Source organism: Choristoneura fumiferana, chromosome 11 (genome assembly GCF_025370935.1).
Source record: "Choristoneura fumiferana chromosome 11, NRCan_CFum_1, whole genome shotgun sequence".
Lineage (NCBI taxonomy): Eukaryota > Metazoa > Arthropoda > Insecta > Lepidoptera > Tortricidae > Choristoneura > Choristoneura fumiferana.
This window is the reverse complement of record NC_133482.1, coordinates 1,325,720-1,343,290: the sequence shown is the minus strand read 5'-3', so window position 1 is coordinate 1,343,290 and position 17,571 is coordinate 1,325,720. Positions and strand designations below refer to the sequence as shown.

The following is a 17,571-nucleotide window of genomic DNA, read 5'->3' as shown; positions in this document are numbered from 1 at the left end:
AAAAGATTAAAGCTGTTGTGTAAGACTGTCAACATTATGCAGAACATTTCTCCTTTTGGGAAAAGTAGTCTATTTTAATCAGTGACAGTTAAGCTTTCTGTTATTGAAAGAGTTTTAGAAGCTCTAAAGTTTCTTGAACTTCTTTTTTTCTTATCTTCAGAGATACAAACAAACCCGCACTTGATCACTAGGCCGACTTGACACTCCACACTTCAGTCTACTCGTGACCATGGCAACTGTAACGTTGCCGAAACGTCGAGGTAAATATTACTTGTGTAATAATAGCGTGATAAGTCCCGTTTGTGGTATTTATACTACGAGTGAGAATCACAAAAGTTTAAAACGTTATGATACAAACAAAGTTTACCAGGTAACTCATGCTCATAGACATCTATTTATTTAATGCATTTATTTATTATTTAAGATTGTCAAATGACAAATGCTATGACGCATGAAGTCCACCCCATCCCATCCCATCCCAGCCTATATACGTCCCACTGCTGGGCACAGGCCTCCTCTCAGAACAAGAGGGCATGAAGTCCACCACTCTTATTAAATAGCAACAAAGCCACAATATAGAAATGAAGCAAGGTAAGAATAAAAAATTAAGTACACTATGTCGGCTTTCTTAATGACTTCATTAGGTAGCAACATACATGAATCATTTTGCTCATGATTTGGCACTTTATTTGAATTCCCTTAATGATGTTTTGCACCAAGTAGCAAGATCAGTGATGACTCATCATCTTTGTCAAGGGACACAATGGGCAGTGTTTACTTCTATTTGTATTTGTCAACAAAACATACTATATTTACCATGCTGTACTGAGAATGACAGATGTAAGCTAAAAACCTTATTGCTTACAAACAGAACTTAGTTTTGCTTGGCAATATTAGGTATGTGGGTGACAGAGCTGTCAACCTAAACATGATGCTGTGCCAGAGAATGGGATTAAAAAGAAAAGATATAGATCATATTGTTTTTCTTCTAAAATAATAACAAGTAAGATTTTGTTTGACTGTGAAATGATATATTTTACACAGTTTACCTACAAATGAGTAACAGGTGGAGACTTGAAATTTGGTAGTAATTGAAAATCACAGAAAGTTCTGGTCTATTTTTTAATCTTACATGGGGGAGAAGCAAGCTGTGTGGGATATTTACAACAAGGTAACATCTGATTACTTTATTTTTATTCTGTGTTTTTATCTGAAAGCTGTAGTACTACATGCTTCATAAAGCCCAGTGATGTCTGTAAGCAATTAAAAGTTCCCAAAGCTGTGTTTACTTTGAAACATTGAGTCTGCACACAACAAACAAACAATCCAGCTATACTTTCATTTCACAAGCGGCTAATGATACTTATGTAGGTCACAAGTTTTTGTGTATTTTCCGCAGCTTTCATCCAAATGGCCCGGCGCAGGTACAGTTTGTGCTCCCAATGCAACTGAACCGTGAAAGTCATTGCCGTTGATAGTGACATCATTGTTTTTTTTCGCTCTCAAAATTTTATTCGAATGATTCGTTTTAGCCATAAAAATTAAGCTCAAGACGTAACAAGTGGCTAATAACACCGCATTGCGGCCGTAAAATATCATAATGCTGTCAATCATCAAGATAATGGGCGTGAGTTCGGAAATTACATTGTCCCATACAACAATACGGAGCAATAACATTACGAATTTAACTCTTACGTGAACTGCTATTTGACTGACCTTTGGTTGAATGGGCGAACCCTTACAGCAACTTTTACCGAAGCCATTTTCACTCATTATATTGTCAATAGTATAAATATGAAATACATTTAATTTAACCACACAAATTCGACACTACGAAGCTGGTTGACATTTTTTTGCAACTTTTGTGAAACTGACAGCAGCGCAGCGCAAATGTAGCTCGGATCGGACGTCAGAGGTTTGACAACTCGATCATTGTTTCACCAATCACAACTTTCGTCGGCTCTGTGCGGATTGGCTGAAGTTGGGCAACAAAAGTAGCAAAATTGACAGAAAGCCGTTCGAAAAATACACTTGTTTACGTAAAGACATAGGCGTTTAGCACATACAGCCTCATTTTATTAATTTGTCAATTACAGGCATTACAATTACAAAAATTGTATTGCAAATAGAAAATTCGATACTATAGTTCCTTATTAAGTAATGTGTTAATTTCTTGTACAATAACTTTTTTCGAAGCATTTTTTATTTTTTGTGAATCACGTTATTTATTGCCTATGGGCTATGGCAACATTATTCAGCTGTCGATTTTCGTCTCAGAGATTCAGGTTAGAATTTTTCTAAAATTTAGTTTTTAATGCAAATAACTGATTCATTTATCAAACAGACTTCTAGTCTTCGCATTTTTCGTGCTAATAAAAAGTTAAAATGTACTAAAAAGTGTTTCCGCCTTATTTGAGTTCAAACTTCAATGTCGATGTTCGTCACATTACATAATAATTTGTTTCCTTTCAGCCCGAAGCCGTAACTATGTCTGACGCTGCCCCAGGTCGTCCCATGAAGTTCCCCTACACGATCTCCGCGAAGATCGCGCAGTTCCCGTTCAAGTACTACGTTTCCAACCAGTGGATTTGGAAGTATTGGATGGCCGGCATTGTCATCTCCGTGCCAATCTTCTACAAGATCCACAAACTGGGTGAGTATCTATATCCGATGCATAGACTGCCAATATGAGGCAACAATACTTAATTAGATGATGTGCAGTGTTATTGCAATAATTCAAAATACAAACATCAATTGACTAGATTCAAAACCCTCCCTTAGGATTTGATCTAGACACAACACGCTGTATCCTTAGGGCTGCCATAAATCCCGTATATATGGGATTGTCTCAGTGTCTCTTCCCATAGTGACTTGTTTATTATATATCTGCACAGTAATAAGGCTAATGTATTACAGTGGCCAGTTTTCAACCCCAAGAGACCCACGGGCGAGTGGATCACTAATGAGTCCCAGTGTTAGTTCCCAACATGATGGCATTCCTATTTATCTTATACCTAAAACAGCTGCATTTCTTTCTTAATACCTATTAGGACTTGGTTGTAAAGGCAGATATTGAAATTTAGATACCACTTACCGTATAATTCCTCCTTTACAGTTTGATTCAAGAAAAAACAAAATGGTGACCATACAAATTGTGTAATACCTTAAGATTTTGAGAAGCAGATTGCCTAGATCTATTGTGGTTCTACTGAGACGGTTTCTTTTATTCATTTCTACAGTAGTTTCTATGTTATAAATCATTTAGTTTATAAAACTTAACAAAAGTACTGTAATTTTTTTTGCTTCTCGTTGTGTTGATAAAGAGATGAGTAACTTAGATACAGAAACACCACCTAGTGTTTCATACTGCATTAGCTCTAGGGACTGAATATCATTTCAAATAGATTCATGTTTGCTCACCTGTAAGTTTCACTTTACTGTTTAGAAATGTTATCTATAGATATAAAGTTAAATAGATGGTGTTGACCTTGAGATATGGTAGGAATTTATATCTAGAACCATATATATACATCACCATCATCCATCAATCACTACTTTCATCCCTTAGTATTTAAGTAGTGATCTTTGCATACTTTTGAGACTACTCTGGAGGCTAACAATATAGCCTCAATGCATTCTCTAAATCTCATTTATCGTCCATTCTACCCTCATCTTATACAGATCTGTTCACTCACGAAGGCGCGCCCCTCCACAGCTAATTATCAATGTGCACGAGTAAACCTCGTACTTACACATTGTCTTAGTCTCAGTGTGCGTGACTGAGGGTACGCTTGCAACTGAGGACATGTTTGTGAGTGAACAGATCTGTACTCCTTGACAGAAAGAAATCATGATTTGAAAATATAGACTCCACAGACCAGAGTTGGATTGAATTCCGTGATAGATGCGGATTAGAAATTGATGCCATTATCCAGCCTATCATTTGGTATAGTGTCTTGTTTCCTTACTGACCTAGTAGGAAAGATTGATGCGCAATGTTGCCGACATTTACTGCTTTTTTTTTTAATAGTTGTTTTTTAAGCCCCAATGCAAAAAGGGGTATCATAAGTTTGACTCCTGTGTGTATGTCTGTCTGTGCCATCATAGCTTCACACGGATGGACAGATTTTGATGCAAAAGCTTATTTAAATGGAGATGGTTCTTAATTAAAATTGGTTCAGCCGTTTTTGAGATATAAAACTTAGAAATTATGGGGGTTTTAACCTTTCTAAGTTGATTAGGTTAATATATAAAAAAAGCTAAAATGAGCCACTAATTGGCAACACTGTCGTAGTTCTTTTTTAATCTGTCTGGCTGTAGGTATTTTAATCTCAACAACTTTTACCTTTCAGCAAACTCCCCCGAGAATGTCAGCAAGTGGGCAGAGATGAGGAGGAAGGAGGCAGCCGGACACCATTAATTAATTTTGATAGCCTTTTTCAAGCGAAACCAATGTAACGGTATATTATTAAGCAAAAGTGAATAAATCATGAATTAGTTTAAATTGTTGAGTTTTATTGGTTATACACTCCCAGATCAACAGTGGGTCAACTCAAAATAATGCAACATTTTAATTTAGACTTAATTCAACTTCTGGAATGGTCTAAATTAAAATCGTGCATTATTTTGAGTTGATCCACTGTTCACACATCTATAAAAATACTATCAATTCAAAATAATGCAGTATTTTAATTTAGGCCTTTTCAAAAATGAAATGTATGTTGTCCGTCTAAATTAAAATGGTGTTATTTGGAGTTGATACCGCTTTAGATCTAGGAGTTTATCTAGGATTGCGAATATTGATCGTCTGCGAGGCGAGGGTATAAACTATCGACAATGTGGAGACTATCGCGGCCTTTTAGCGACTGCATAGTTACGTCGCTGCGAAGTCGCCATGTATGACCTTTATAAGTCAATGAGGGCTATCGTTTTTTGTCTCACTAGATGGCGCACTGTTGCGTGAGGTTTTTAAGTGTGGCTTTCAAAGTCTGTTATTGCGGGCGTGAAAGCAAAGTTTAGATTAAATTTAATACACCTTAAAACGTACCACGAGCATGCCACAGTGTTCATAGTCCCATTTTGTTCGGAACAAATTTCAGATGTCTCAAACACAGACATTCATTGCTCCGGAACGCATATTTGCTTAAAATTGCCGCGTAGCTTATGACTTCGGAACTCACTACACTATCAGCGAATTCATACATAGTCATTGTCGCATCGAACAAATTCAATGTAAAGAACACTAGTGTTCATTAAACTGTTTGCGCTGACTGCATCTTAAATTGCCGTGTTTGACTTCAAACTACTATCATTTACATGTCAACATGTCCAATCAGCCTTATTGTTTTTTCTTTTCTAATATTGAAACTGTATAAATAAAACGCTTACTTAGTTTGTAACGTTTTAAACTTTCGTGATTTTCACTCATAGTCAAAATACCACAAACAGGACTTATCACACTAAAACACACGAGTAATACATCTGTACCTGTGTTCGGAGGGACGATCGGACGTTGTTAGTGTTGTGTCGGTGTCGTCCAAATGACCAAGTGAGGGTAGTTCGAGATACGAGTGCCAGTACTATTACCCCCTTATTCATAAAACTTAACAAGCCTATGTTAACTAACAAATGCTTTGTCCCTTTCTAACAAATACAAATGTCGAAGTGACAGATAAGGACAAACGAATTTTAGCGGCATTTTAACTAAAATAGGTTTGATTGTCGTTTATGAATAAGGGGGTTAATGTTTAATGTTTATTTGGGCAAAAAACGGTACAATATAGAAAAAAACTTAAGAAAATAAGACTTAAACGAAACATAGACCAGCAAATATGCCACTATTAAATTATACAGTACTATTTGTGATGAAGTGCCGGTAGCTCGAAGGACTCGCGCTGCTAGGCAGACTTGACACCCCACTCTTCAGTCTACTCGTGACCACGGCATGTAATGTGGTCAAAACGTCAAGGTAAATATTACTCGTGTGTTTTAGCGTGATAAGTCCTGTTTGTGGTATTTTGCAATAGTTGAAGTGCGTCTAATAAAAGAGAAAGCGAATCAGTAGGGGTAAAGCAACGATCCGTAATAAAAACCTTGAGTGTATACCATATGGGTGCTTTATTACTACAAATGTAAATTATTAAAAAAACTTATAAATTACATCAATAAATTAATAATCGCAAACAATCATTATTTGAACAATGTACTGAAAATCAGCATTTTACATGCTATTCTGTTAATAAGGAATGCATTTTGATCGCAGCATTACTAAAAACACTAACAAAATATTTAAAATTAAAAACTGAATTGCCCAGGCTGTCGCTGTTTAAAACTAGCAACACTGCAAAAAAACAAAAATATAATTTCGAAACAAAACGCTGCAGTGAAACATTTTTTTTTATTCAAACGGAGTTAAGTGTGCATCTTAAAAAGATACTAAAACAACTTACAATTTTTAGGGTAAAACTATTCTAAATTCTATGTTAAAATAAATTTAAATAAATACTAAATGTTGGCGAACACAAGCCTTATTTTATTTTATAAAACTAATTAATCACACTGTGTCTCCTGCATCTGTGAGAACGTTTTACCTTTGGGAATTTAATTCGTTAAGTTTATTATCTATTTAATAATTAACTTTGGGTTGTATGAGTCTAGGAATAAATCCAGAGATAAAAGCCATTCAAATTTGGCACGGCAAATCTTCAACTCAAACATTCCTTATTTTCAATGTTAGCACTACAAGCATGTTTGATTATTTATAGCCATTCGAGTTAGAGACACGCCTTAAACCTGGTGCCATCCGACGCATAAATATCTGGAGTGTTAACACGGGTAGACGGAACACCTTGTCGATCTGTTTGTAACCTAAAAACAACTATATATAACTGATCTTGTATAGCAAGCGAGACATGTTAGGATCTATGCACACAGTGTATTTTTCAGGCGCATACAATGAGTGTTTACGGCGTCGAGCATTCTCAAAGTAACTGATCTTGTTTGAAGCGTGTTAACTGCGTCATCTGCGCCTAAAAAGTACGCCGCTAAAAGCAGGGCTTGGGTTTGTTTTCTATTTGTCTGTATTACGTCACACAAGATGGCGTCGGGATTTAAGACCTGCCTCGACGTTCCCACGGACACAGGGCTAATTGAGTTGAGACGAATAAATGCAGGTATATAAGTGGTAGGAGTAGGACCAATTTCAAAGCTGTCATTATTTTTTGCCGCATATACTGTACGATTTTTCTTTACGATCCATTTAGACAAATTGAAACCATGAGTCTTTCAATTGAATCGTTCTTCAACGATCGAATCGTACATTGGGTCCCTTTATGTAGGTAATAAGCTAATGGGTAAAAAGGTGTATTTTCGGCTGACGTATACAATAACAACACAGAATACGGACAAATGATGCTTTAAAAATCGTGATATATTGTACAAATGCTATTACACTATGGTAGTTTTATTTAGCATATTTAAAATGATTGTCTTTGTCTTATAAATACAATTAAATGTGCATAATATCAAACAAATTTTGGATCCAGCCCATTTTACAATCTTCACAAATGACACACTTCCAATTTTAAACCTTGCGAAACATGATTGATTTAAATAGTTATTTACCAATAGAACAAATAAACCAAATTGGTACCGAGATACTTAACTTATTGATTAAAGCAAACTGCAGATTACTGTTGGATTTAGAATCCTTGCATGCACTGAAACCATAAAGAAATATTTGTTTGTGCTAGTTTTAGCTAAATAATTGTCGATATGATAACAGAGTATTTTTTTTTACAATGGCGTTATTATTTGGATAAAAATGTATTCTTTGACACTCCTACATGGTTGGTAAATTTACTGATAGACCTTAATAATTTTATCATTTAAATACGAAAATATTGATCCATTGTCAATTTATGCAAGTGTCAACAACCACTTAAATATTGTACATTAATCCCATACCGCAGATGATCGCGAGATACAAACAATTACAATTGACACTACTCGTTTGAGTTTAAAAACTAACCTCTATGTCCAGTGGCCCATTCCCTACAATTTACAATTTAATATATCTAATATAAGACCGTTGACAACATTTTTAAATAACAATAACCCTCCTTTGCGAAAAAGCGGTTATATTTTTGCCAAAAACTCTCACCAACTAGAAAATGGTTAATTTTTTTTTGATTTTATCCAAAAGTATTTGGCGATTCAAAATGTTGCCAACCATCAAACGCTATACAAACAAGTCAATGTCACTTTAAAGCGCACATCAGCTTACAAAGCGCAGCGTGCAATCACTTGATTAATCCTGACACTGCACAATTCACATCACTGAGTATATCACCAAGTATCACTATGCTAGTAGCACTAGCACGAAGTCACTAGCCTCAGTAGCACAGGAAGTCGCGCAGGCGCGAGGGCCGCGATCACTTGAGCCGGGGCTTCTTGGCCTGCGACGCCTCCTCCAGGCTCTCGGGCTCCCCGTTGAACTCGGGCATCGGTGGGAGAGAGAGGTCCGGGCATCGCCGGTTTATGTACTTCTCTAGGCGGACGCCGCATCTGGAAATGTGAGACAGCATTTAGTCTAAAGTCGAATTAAAGTTTTATGAAGTACTATACATATATATGTGTATTTATCAGGATCGACTTAACACTTTATCAGCATCCAAAACAATACAAACACACCCACGAATTTTAGCAGTTCTGGATGCAGTACAAAAAGTTGAACCATTTACCAATGCAGACAAAGTATTTACTATTCAAAAATGCCGTCGTGATACGAAAATTAGCGACACAGCTCAAAGAATATAAATATAAGTTGAAGTGGCAATGGGCAGGCGAAATCGCTCGAAGAACAAACTGTTGGGGAGAAAAGTTCTCGAGTGGCGACCAGGAACCGGAAGCAACCGCGTTGGCAAGCCTCCCACTAAGTAGACCGATGACAACGCAAGAGTTACAGGCAACTACGAAGCCAGTTGTCGTTCACTATGATGTTCTAATCTAAGGGTAGGTTTTGATCTGTTGATGACGGTGTCGTATAACCGGTGACGGTGAGGTGGTAGGTAAGGTACTGACTTGGCGACAGGATGCGTCTCCTGGTTGTAGGTGTAGCAGTTGGCGAACACGAGCGCGGCGTCGGCGAGCAGCGCCGCGTCCGACTCGTACTGGCCGCGGGACAGCTTCTGCTTGATGCTGGTGAAGTCCATCGGCTGCTCGATCACCTCTAAGTAGTCCGGGACCTGCATACGATACTACAGTTATAATTTCGCACAAAAAAATTAACAACGTAGCCCGTAAAACGTAATAGTACATTGTGTCTTAAGGGCGGTAAATAAGGAATTACGAACGAGAGTCTTCGACTTCGGGCTTTAATGAGTCGATGTTCGTAATTCTAGTACCGCCCGTGCGACATACAATGTTTTTCATCACATTTGCCAGTAAAATTGTATATTTGTAAAAGAACAACTAATATTCTTTCATAAATTGCCGATACCGCTGACTGCGCTCTTTTTGAATTTCCCGCGACTCAAAAAAGTAGCGTCAAGTCGCCGCGTCGAGCAGCAGCGACAAGATGGCTTCTAGCAGAATTGATCTTGGCCTTGAAAGCTGATTTCTTAATCTCATTTAGTACCAGTCGTGGCAATGGTACAAATAAAAGAAATTGCAGTGAATGAAAAAAAAAATAACATTGTTTTTCCCCGAAATTGAAGGTTTTTTTCCAGCGATACTCAAAAGCTCACCATTTTCAGCTTTATCGCTATATGTCACGTGACCAGATTTGACACTTGAAACGAGCGTCGAGCGATTTCATGTGGCCGCGGCCTTATATCAAACACTGAAGTCACTACCCCATCAACACAATCACAAATCAACGCAATCGAAAGATACGGTTATTAAATTACAGGTGTTTTCATACAGATAGCCTTAATAGAAAAACTATAGGGTACTTCCGGTTGTTGAAATTTTGTATGAAAGTAGCTCATTATAATATAAGTTGTTATTTATATGAGCTACTAATGAGAAAAATCTGTATTTATTTTTGTGTTTATACATTTTGCTAACGAGAAGGACTGCCTATCAATGTGTACGGAACCCTCGTCTGCGAGTCCAACTCGAACTTAGCCATTTTTTCCTTGATTCGATTTAAACAATCAAATCGTGAAACCATAAGCCACTGGGCGTGTACTTGCCTCTTCCAGTTTGACGGGCTCGTAGAACGGCCAGCAGTCTTTGTGCTTCATGACCTCTTTCAGCAGTTGTTCCAACGACTCCGTGTGTAGCTGCAACTCTTTGCTGCTGCGCTTTCTGCTTGACTTCTCTTCTGCGAAATGTACACACACATATACACTTGGTAATTTTATTCGTTTTAAAAAGGTTTAGATCGATTTTAACTCATATTAGTTAGTATGTTGCAAGATACCAGTGTCAGAGAATCAATAGTTTCTTTTTTTTTATTTATATCGAAACTAGAACACTTTGAAAGTAATCCTAAACTAAATTACGAGTTTTGATATAGGCAAGAGGAGAAATATCAAGACACTGTGGGAAAATAGGGAGGTATCATCCCAGCCTATATACGTCCCACTGCTGGGCACAGGCCTCCCCTCACAACAAGAGGGCTTGGGCCATAGTTCCCACGCGGGCCCAGTGCGGATTGGGAACTTCACACGCACCATTGAATTGCTTCGCAGGTTTGTGCAGGTTTCCTCACGATGTTTTCCTTCACCGCAAAGCTCGTGGTAAATTTCAAATGTGATTCCGCACATGAATTTCGAAAAACTCAGAGGTGCGAGCCGGGGTTTGAACCCACGACCCTCTGTTTGAGAGGCGATAGGTCAAACCACTAGGCCACCACGGCTCTATACAGGGAGATATACTAGAGGTACCTATATTATATATGTTTTTAATACCTCAAAAATAATAATATAAGTTATTACGTTTAGTTAGGAGCGTATTATGTTTTCATAAACTTACCGTGAAAGCCATTAGTAAGTGGTGTTTTTGATTTTTTAGTAGAACCATTGTTGACTTCGTCTTTAGATCTGTAATGGTAACAAGAATTATCATATAGTCATTTCGTATTCATCAAGTGAGGGTTGATACACACATAAGCGGGCCGGCATTGTCGGTTCGAAAGTATTAGTCGAACAATAAAGCAGACCGAAGAATTTACTGCACCCCAAGCAGTACTCTTTAATTACATTTGCAGACCAATTATGACTCACTTGCGACTCCTCCTGGTCCCATTAGGTGTGTTACCGTTGACCATTGGCGACGCTTCCTTGCTCTGACGTTTCCTCGTCTTCTTCAGCGTTATTAGCGACGTATTGTCATCGCTGTCGTATGAATCTGTAAAACGGCAATGTAATTTAAAATAAAAAGCTCTGTGGATTCTTATAACAAGTACCAAAAGCTGACGCGGTTTGCACGGAGCGGGTGGGCACCTGTTGAAAATACTACGAGCAGCGCTAACTGCGTCCGCACTACACTTCTTAACTCACAAACTGATTATTTTTTGAGGGAAAATTGCACAATTCAACACCGAATCATGAATAAGGGACAGAATTATTAGATTGGAAAATTTATTAATAACACAAGTAACAACCGTGCAAGCTGAAATGTTTAGTTTATGTTATGTTACAGTAAAGTCGTTCGCAAATTGATGAAGACAGACGCAACACCCCAAATATGATTAAAACTGATCAACCAATCAATGCCAAATGGAAATGGATTAAAACGAAAATCAAAAATTTACAAATAATGAAATGCTCATCAAATATGGCACAGCAACCGATAATGATTTAACGATCAACCGATCTTTCAATATGGAATGATGCAATGCAGGTTATGGCATGAGAAGAAAATGTCATTAGTAAAAAGTGTAAGTTCGCATAGTGCAGATAACAATTGAAGAAGTATTAATGACAAGCGGAACAGAAAAAAGGATGTCCACTGCTTAAAGCAAAACAAAAATCATAGGTACGTAGGTCGCGGGCGAGTAAAGTAGTTGTTTATACTCGTAGTTCATGGATATAGACCTCAGCAAAGTTAGGCCTGATGCAATAAATATCCATGTTTTTATTTTACCCCAAACAAAATAGATATAACTTAATGACTCATACATAACCAACACAAGATCAGTGCTAGCGAATCAAACTTTAAATATTTGCGACAAAATTTTGTAGGATGTATTGACATTACTGTACATGACATTCTGGATGTGGGTTATACGAATTGCAATTTTGAAAGTGAACACCCCATGAAAACTATGAAATGATTAGGGAAGATGCTAAAACTTGGACGTTAGAAGAGTTCCCACGTCGAGCGAAAGCTACAGGTGGATGCGGGACCAGAACCTCTAGGGAGTAAAATGCAGTTGGTTAGACCAGCAGCCACGATGGGAGAATGTTACGCTGAGTGAGTGAGACAGTATAGTGGATGCAGAGTGTTATGCACCAACCAGAGCTGCTGTAGCGGGCGTGCAGCGCGCGCGTGTACTGGTGGATGTTGTCGAGAGCGGCGGCTGCGCAGCGTCGGCCGGGGCCTTCTAGACACCATATTGATTACTATCACGCTTTGACACGGATGTTTGGGGAGCATTATTTATATACATACATACGCCCAAAAAACGTTACCCTCCTTCGGCCAGTTGTGTAAAAATATCACCAAATTTTGATTTTTACGTTACATTATGCTACATTAATAAATAACTAGGTAAATAAAAAGTTTTTTTTTTGCTACGCCTTGGTTTTCTAAATATTTCAATTGCTAAGCAAGGCCGTAAAAATCCGTGGTAGTCAATTGTTCGCCTCTCAAGTATAGGGTCGTGGATATGATACCTGAGTTTTTCAGAATAAAATGCAAAATGACACTTAAAATTAACCATGAGCTTTACCGTGAAGGAAAGCATCTTGTCGAAAGCTGCGAAAGAGAAATTTAATTTCCAACACAAATTGCTAAGACACTCAAAGGGCGCGCTTCTCATACTCTTGAGGTCACAACACTACCAACAACAGCGTTTGTCAGTTTGAATAACACCAGGTTGTCTAAATGTAAATTTTGACCCCCATATAAGGATGGCAGAAAGCTATAATGAAATGACAAACGGACCTCACGATACCAACGTTATCTAGTGATCTTTGCCTGTCAAGGAACCCTCATTATCTCGTGCATCCCTGGTAGTAACCCTGTACATTGGCGTGCAGTGGGTGGCAGCTAGGAACCTAGGGCTAGGCAAATTAAAAATGGGCCCACTGCTATCTACCTGCTATGTAAGGCCATTCTAGACTGTCAACGGGCAGGCTGAAAAACCAGCGCTGCAGCTTCTGAGCAAGGCAGCCTAAGCTGGCCTGTTCTTTTGCCACCAGTGCAAGGGACTGGCCGCATTTTTTTTAGTTTATTGTTTATTTGTATTCTGTGTGCTATCCTGTATTGTTCAGTTTGCAAATAAATCAATCTTAAATCTTAATCTTAAATTATCAAAACTGGTAAGGTGAAGTAAAATCATCTTACAAATACTTTACAAATGCTAAGCAACATCATCAGCTAAAAGCAGAATTTCGAGGCCCCCTGAACTTGAGGGGCCCGGGGCACTGCCCCGCCTAGCCCCTTGGTAGCTACGCCACTTGCAGTGGTCCATTCCAGGATCCAGTGCTGTTCCCTCAATGCCACGCCCTAAAAAAAGTGAGGGTCGGGTGTCGGGTGTCGGTGTCGGGCGTACCTTTGTGCGTGTTGGCGTGTCTGGGGGGGGGGGGCGGTGCCGGCGCAGACGTCGCAGAGCCAGCGCTTGGCCTGTCGCGTGGGCGGCGCGCTGACGCACTCGGCGTGGTAGCGCGCGCTGCACTCGCGACACGACGCCGCCAGCTCGCCGCCGCTGCCGCACGCGCCGCAGACAGACAGGTCCAGGGACTCCTCGGACTCCTCGCTATTAACATAAACAGATGTAGTGAACTAGTGGATAATTTTTTTCATCTCTCCTGTTCGGAAAGTTTTCATGGGTAGATAGCCGGGTGGAAAATTGCGTTTTCATCTCTAGGGTGGAAAGTATTTTTTTTTTAATTTTCGTTTAGCCACGGAGTCGAAGATAATTGATTTACATCAATGACAGTTTTTTTCACGTTTCGGCATGGCCATCTAGATGCACTGGTGGTTGAACGCCGAACATCCGCTTGAAACAAGAAATTTGATCTTTATTTCGTCACGAACATATTCCATCTCTTTCTGTAGTTAGGTTAAGAAAGAGATGGAAATCATTCGTGAAATTTGAAAGAAAGAGATGGAATAATATAAAGAAAAGGAACCGTTAAAGGTTGGATACAAGTAAATTCAATTTATTATTATTCTAATTTTTTGTAGTATTTTACTTTCCTCACAGTCTAAATGAAAAGTAGAGTGTCTAACTCGGGTGAAATTACCCATTTCCCCTCGAACTATTGGCGGTCACTTTCCACCCTTGGTTATCAATCTACTATTGCCATCGTATTTTATCGGAAAAGTTTGTATTTATCTTTCTTTCTCAACTAGCTTACTAAAGTTGCTGTTAAAACGCGAAACACTAACTCCGCTTGCCGTGAAAATACATAGACTCCGCACCAATTTGTCTTGACAAAACACACGGTTTACCTCTTGCTGGAGTCTTCCTTGGGCTCGGACCATAGTTTCCTTCTCTTGCGCGGCGTGCGTTCCTTAGGCCGACACTGCTCGCAGAACCAATCGCCGTCAGGTACTTTCTGTGAGGAAAATAAAAATAAAAGCGAATAAACAAAAGTTTCGATGAATTAAGAGCATTATTTAATTAATAATAATAATAATAATAATTTATTTTATTTATAAAGATAACATAGATCTCATTTTTGTTAGTAGCAATCTTAAAAATAATGTTAGTATTTAAAAACTAAGTTGGATTTTACCCTATAAATAATTTCGTTTAAAACAGGACAACAAAGATGATCAGCTATCATCTTTAAGATGCTGTTTGGGCTGCTCCTTATTCTACTCAGCAGTGACGCTGCTTTTTACTATACAACCCACTTTACTTTTACTTTTTAATATACATACATACGGTATTACACAAATACTCCTAAAGCAGAAAGAGTGTCTGCTAGAAGGTTGAATTGACTGAACACTTACAATCCTTTAAACAAATTATTCCAAATGTCTATGGCAGTGATTAAAAAAAGTTCCTCAATCAAAAGTCGACAGTGCCTTTGACGAAGGTTTATATACACAGGGATTATCTTATGACTCTGCCATAGGAGTAAGAATTAAGCTTACCTTACGATTATTTTGCTCCGTGAAAACTAAATTCATCTGATAGCATGAAATTTGAACAGATTGATGAATAACATTTTACAAAAATCCGCCCTGATCCGGCTCAACAAATTCTACTGAAAAAATCTTATATGTTAACCTTAGCTGTTTTGCCAATCTATCCCACTAATAATTAATACGAAAGTATTTAAGTCTGTTTGTTTGTTTGTTATTCTCACCTTTAGATGAAATCCTATATACATATAGTTTGAGTCCCGGGGAAGGACATAAGAAAGTTTTTATCCCAAAAAATTGCAGTTCCTGCGGGATAGCGATAAAAAAACTCTACGCAGACGGAGTCGCGAGCGACAACTAGTATTAGCATATTCTAAAGCCTTTTTTCGATGACACCTGAGAAATATCATGAGATTTTTGGTGTTCTGGCAATCGTTCAAAAGTCAAATAGAAGAGATCTGGAGAGATCAAGTAAGTATAATAGTATAAGTATTATAATATGCACATTTGCTACTCAATGTATTGTTATTTTTATATGTTTTATACTATAAACAGTTACACAACATAACACACAAAAAACGCAGAGGTGCGGGCCTGGACTTGAATCTACGACCCTCAGCTTGACAACGGCTTTTCAGGTAAACTCACCGTAAGCTTAGGCTTCAAGCAATACAGATGATGCCCCTTATTACAACCGTCGCAGAGCAGCATATTATCTGGATCAGTCTTCCTCCGGCACAGCCGGCAGCTCGCGTTGAAGATGCTCGCGGCCCACGTGATGCTGGAGTCAAGCGTGAACAGGTGCAGCACGATCTGCGCGAAGCTGCGGCTCTCCATCAGGGACACTTGCCAGCGGGCGAGGGTTTCAAGGTCGAGCGGCTTGTTCTTGGCTTCGCGCTCTTTGCGCTCTTTGTCGCTGAGACCTGATTAAAAATATAACTCAATTAGTTAAATACGAAATAATAGGATTAGGTAGTTGACTTGACACTAGCAAACGAAGAGGGTTTTCTGACAGGTAGAATAACCATTTATCCATCATCTATCATCCCAGCCAAGATACGCTCCACTTGCAGGGCGCTAGCCTTCTTTCAGAATGTTGTAGAAACTAGGGCCGTGACTCCCACGCGGGCCTTTCTTTCCTCATGGTGTGTTCTATCACCGTAAAGCTCGTATATTTAAAAAAAAATGCGAGTCGGACTCGCGCACCAAGGGTTCCGTGCACATTTATAGGTATGAACGGGAATCGTGTCTTGAAGATATTTCTCGATTTTGCCGAATGATTTAATACATCCAGTGTATGCAGAGCCCTGCTCTTAAGCAAAATGTACGCAGTGTGAAGTCAGATTAAATTGGTCGTTAATATTTACAGACAGACATAAAAAAATCAAGATTTTCAGAATTTTCTAGTTGGTTGTGTTATAATAGCTACCTTCATACCAAATTTCAAGTTTCTAGGACAACTGGAAGTGCCCTATAGGTTTTCAGTGCACTGCTATTTGTAAGGAAACTCGTTGTTTAATGACTGTAACTTTTAATTGCGTTGACTTAAGACGTTTGATTTTTTCAGGGCTTCAAGGGACCGCAGATTAGAGTATTCGATATCAATTTCAGCTTGATACTTCCACGCGTTCCTGAGAGAAAGGGTCTTGACAGACGGACGGACGGACGGACGGACAACAAAGTGATCCTATAAGGGTTCCGTTTTTCCATTCGAGGTACGGAACCCTAAACATTAGAGGTTCAAGTCCGGGTTTCAAACCATGATCCTCTCTTTAAGGAGCCATCAGTTGTCACGGGGTGGTGTCAGTTGTTCGGATGAAGGAAGAAGACAGGAATAGGGCAGACAGTGATATTTATTTAGGATAATAATAAAAGGGCACGTTTCCGTGCCCAGTTCTTTATTTATATAAATCAATGGCACTGAAGTCCAGTAGTATTATGATCTAATGATCTCATGAAACTTCACAAATGCACAGTACAATTATAAAAACTTCCTTCGTATAGGAGTAGTAAATTATTAGCTTATTATGGAGTTTTAAGAGATTTATAGGATCTAGGGTAAAAGAAAGGTAAGTGTTCAGCTCGGAGGCTCTGAATAGAATGGCTACTTGACGTAAATTGAACAGGTGTGGAATTTAGAAAAGGAAATTTGAATTTAAATGTTATTTTTTCGAATATGTGCTAAACCAGACAGTACAAAGAGTTAGGATTAAACGAGCTGTATGACACCTCGTTACACAGTTACACCATTAGGCTACCACGGATTTGAAAAATATTGTAACTAAAACAAATTAAGAAAAA

At 38.5% G+C, this 17,571-nt stretch overlaps 3 protein-coding genes across 4 annotated transcripts in view; 1 reads left to right on the top strand and 2 right to left on the bottom strand.

Moving 5' to 3' along the window:
- The window catches only part of Klp98A (kinesin-like protein 98A), a 54,928-nt gene extending 53,008 nt beyond the window's left edge, over positions 1–1,920 (bottom strand). The window contains exon 1 of the mRNA XM_074094022.1: positions 1,717–1,920. Within this exon, the coding sequence (XP_073950123.1) occupies positions 1,717–1,763 (47 nt within the window). The 5' untranslated portion in view covers positions 1,764–1,920. The remainder of the gene's footprint in view (positions 1–1,716) is intronic.
- A 258-nt stretch (positions 1,921–2,178) lies between these two features.
- roh (reduction of Rh1) lies at positions 2,179–4,504 on the top strand. Of its 2 annotated transcripts, none has more exons than XM_074094045.1 (3): positions 2,179–2,285; positions 2,473–2,653; positions 4,353–4,504. In XM_074094045.1, exons 1-3 carry the CDS (start codon positions 2,235–2,237, stop codon positions 4,418–4,420), a joined length of 300 nt encoding a protein of 99 aa, XP_073950146.1. In that variant the 5' UTR covers positions 2,179–2,234; the 3' UTR covers positions 4,421–4,504. The 2 variants fall into 2 exon arrangements, with proteins under 2 accessions (XP_073950146.1, XP_073950147.1); XM_074094046.1 differs by lacking the exon at positions 2,179–2,285 and adding an exon at positions 2,295–2,387.
- Positions 4,505–6,098: 1,594 nt separating this feature from the next.
- LOC141432948 (bromodomain adjacent to zinc finger domain protein 1A-like) overlaps positions 6,099–17,571 on the bottom strand; it is a 29,263-nt gene continuing 17,790 nt past the window's right edge. The window contains 10 exon segments of the mRNA XM_074094783.1: positions 6,099–8,565; positions 9,082–9,245; positions 10,197–10,327; positions 10,981–11,048; positions 11,232–11,355; positions 12,467–12,553; positions 13,727–13,732; positions 13,734–13,930; positions 14,629–14,735; positions 15,919–16,193. Coding sequence (XP_073950884.1) covers positions 8,433–8,565; positions 9,082–9,245; positions 10,197–10,327; positions 10,981–11,048; positions 11,232–11,355; positions 12,467–12,553; positions 13,727–13,732; positions 13,734–13,930; positions 14,629–14,735; positions 15,919–16,193 — 1,292 coding nt within the window. The 3' untranslated portion in view covers positions 6,099–8,432.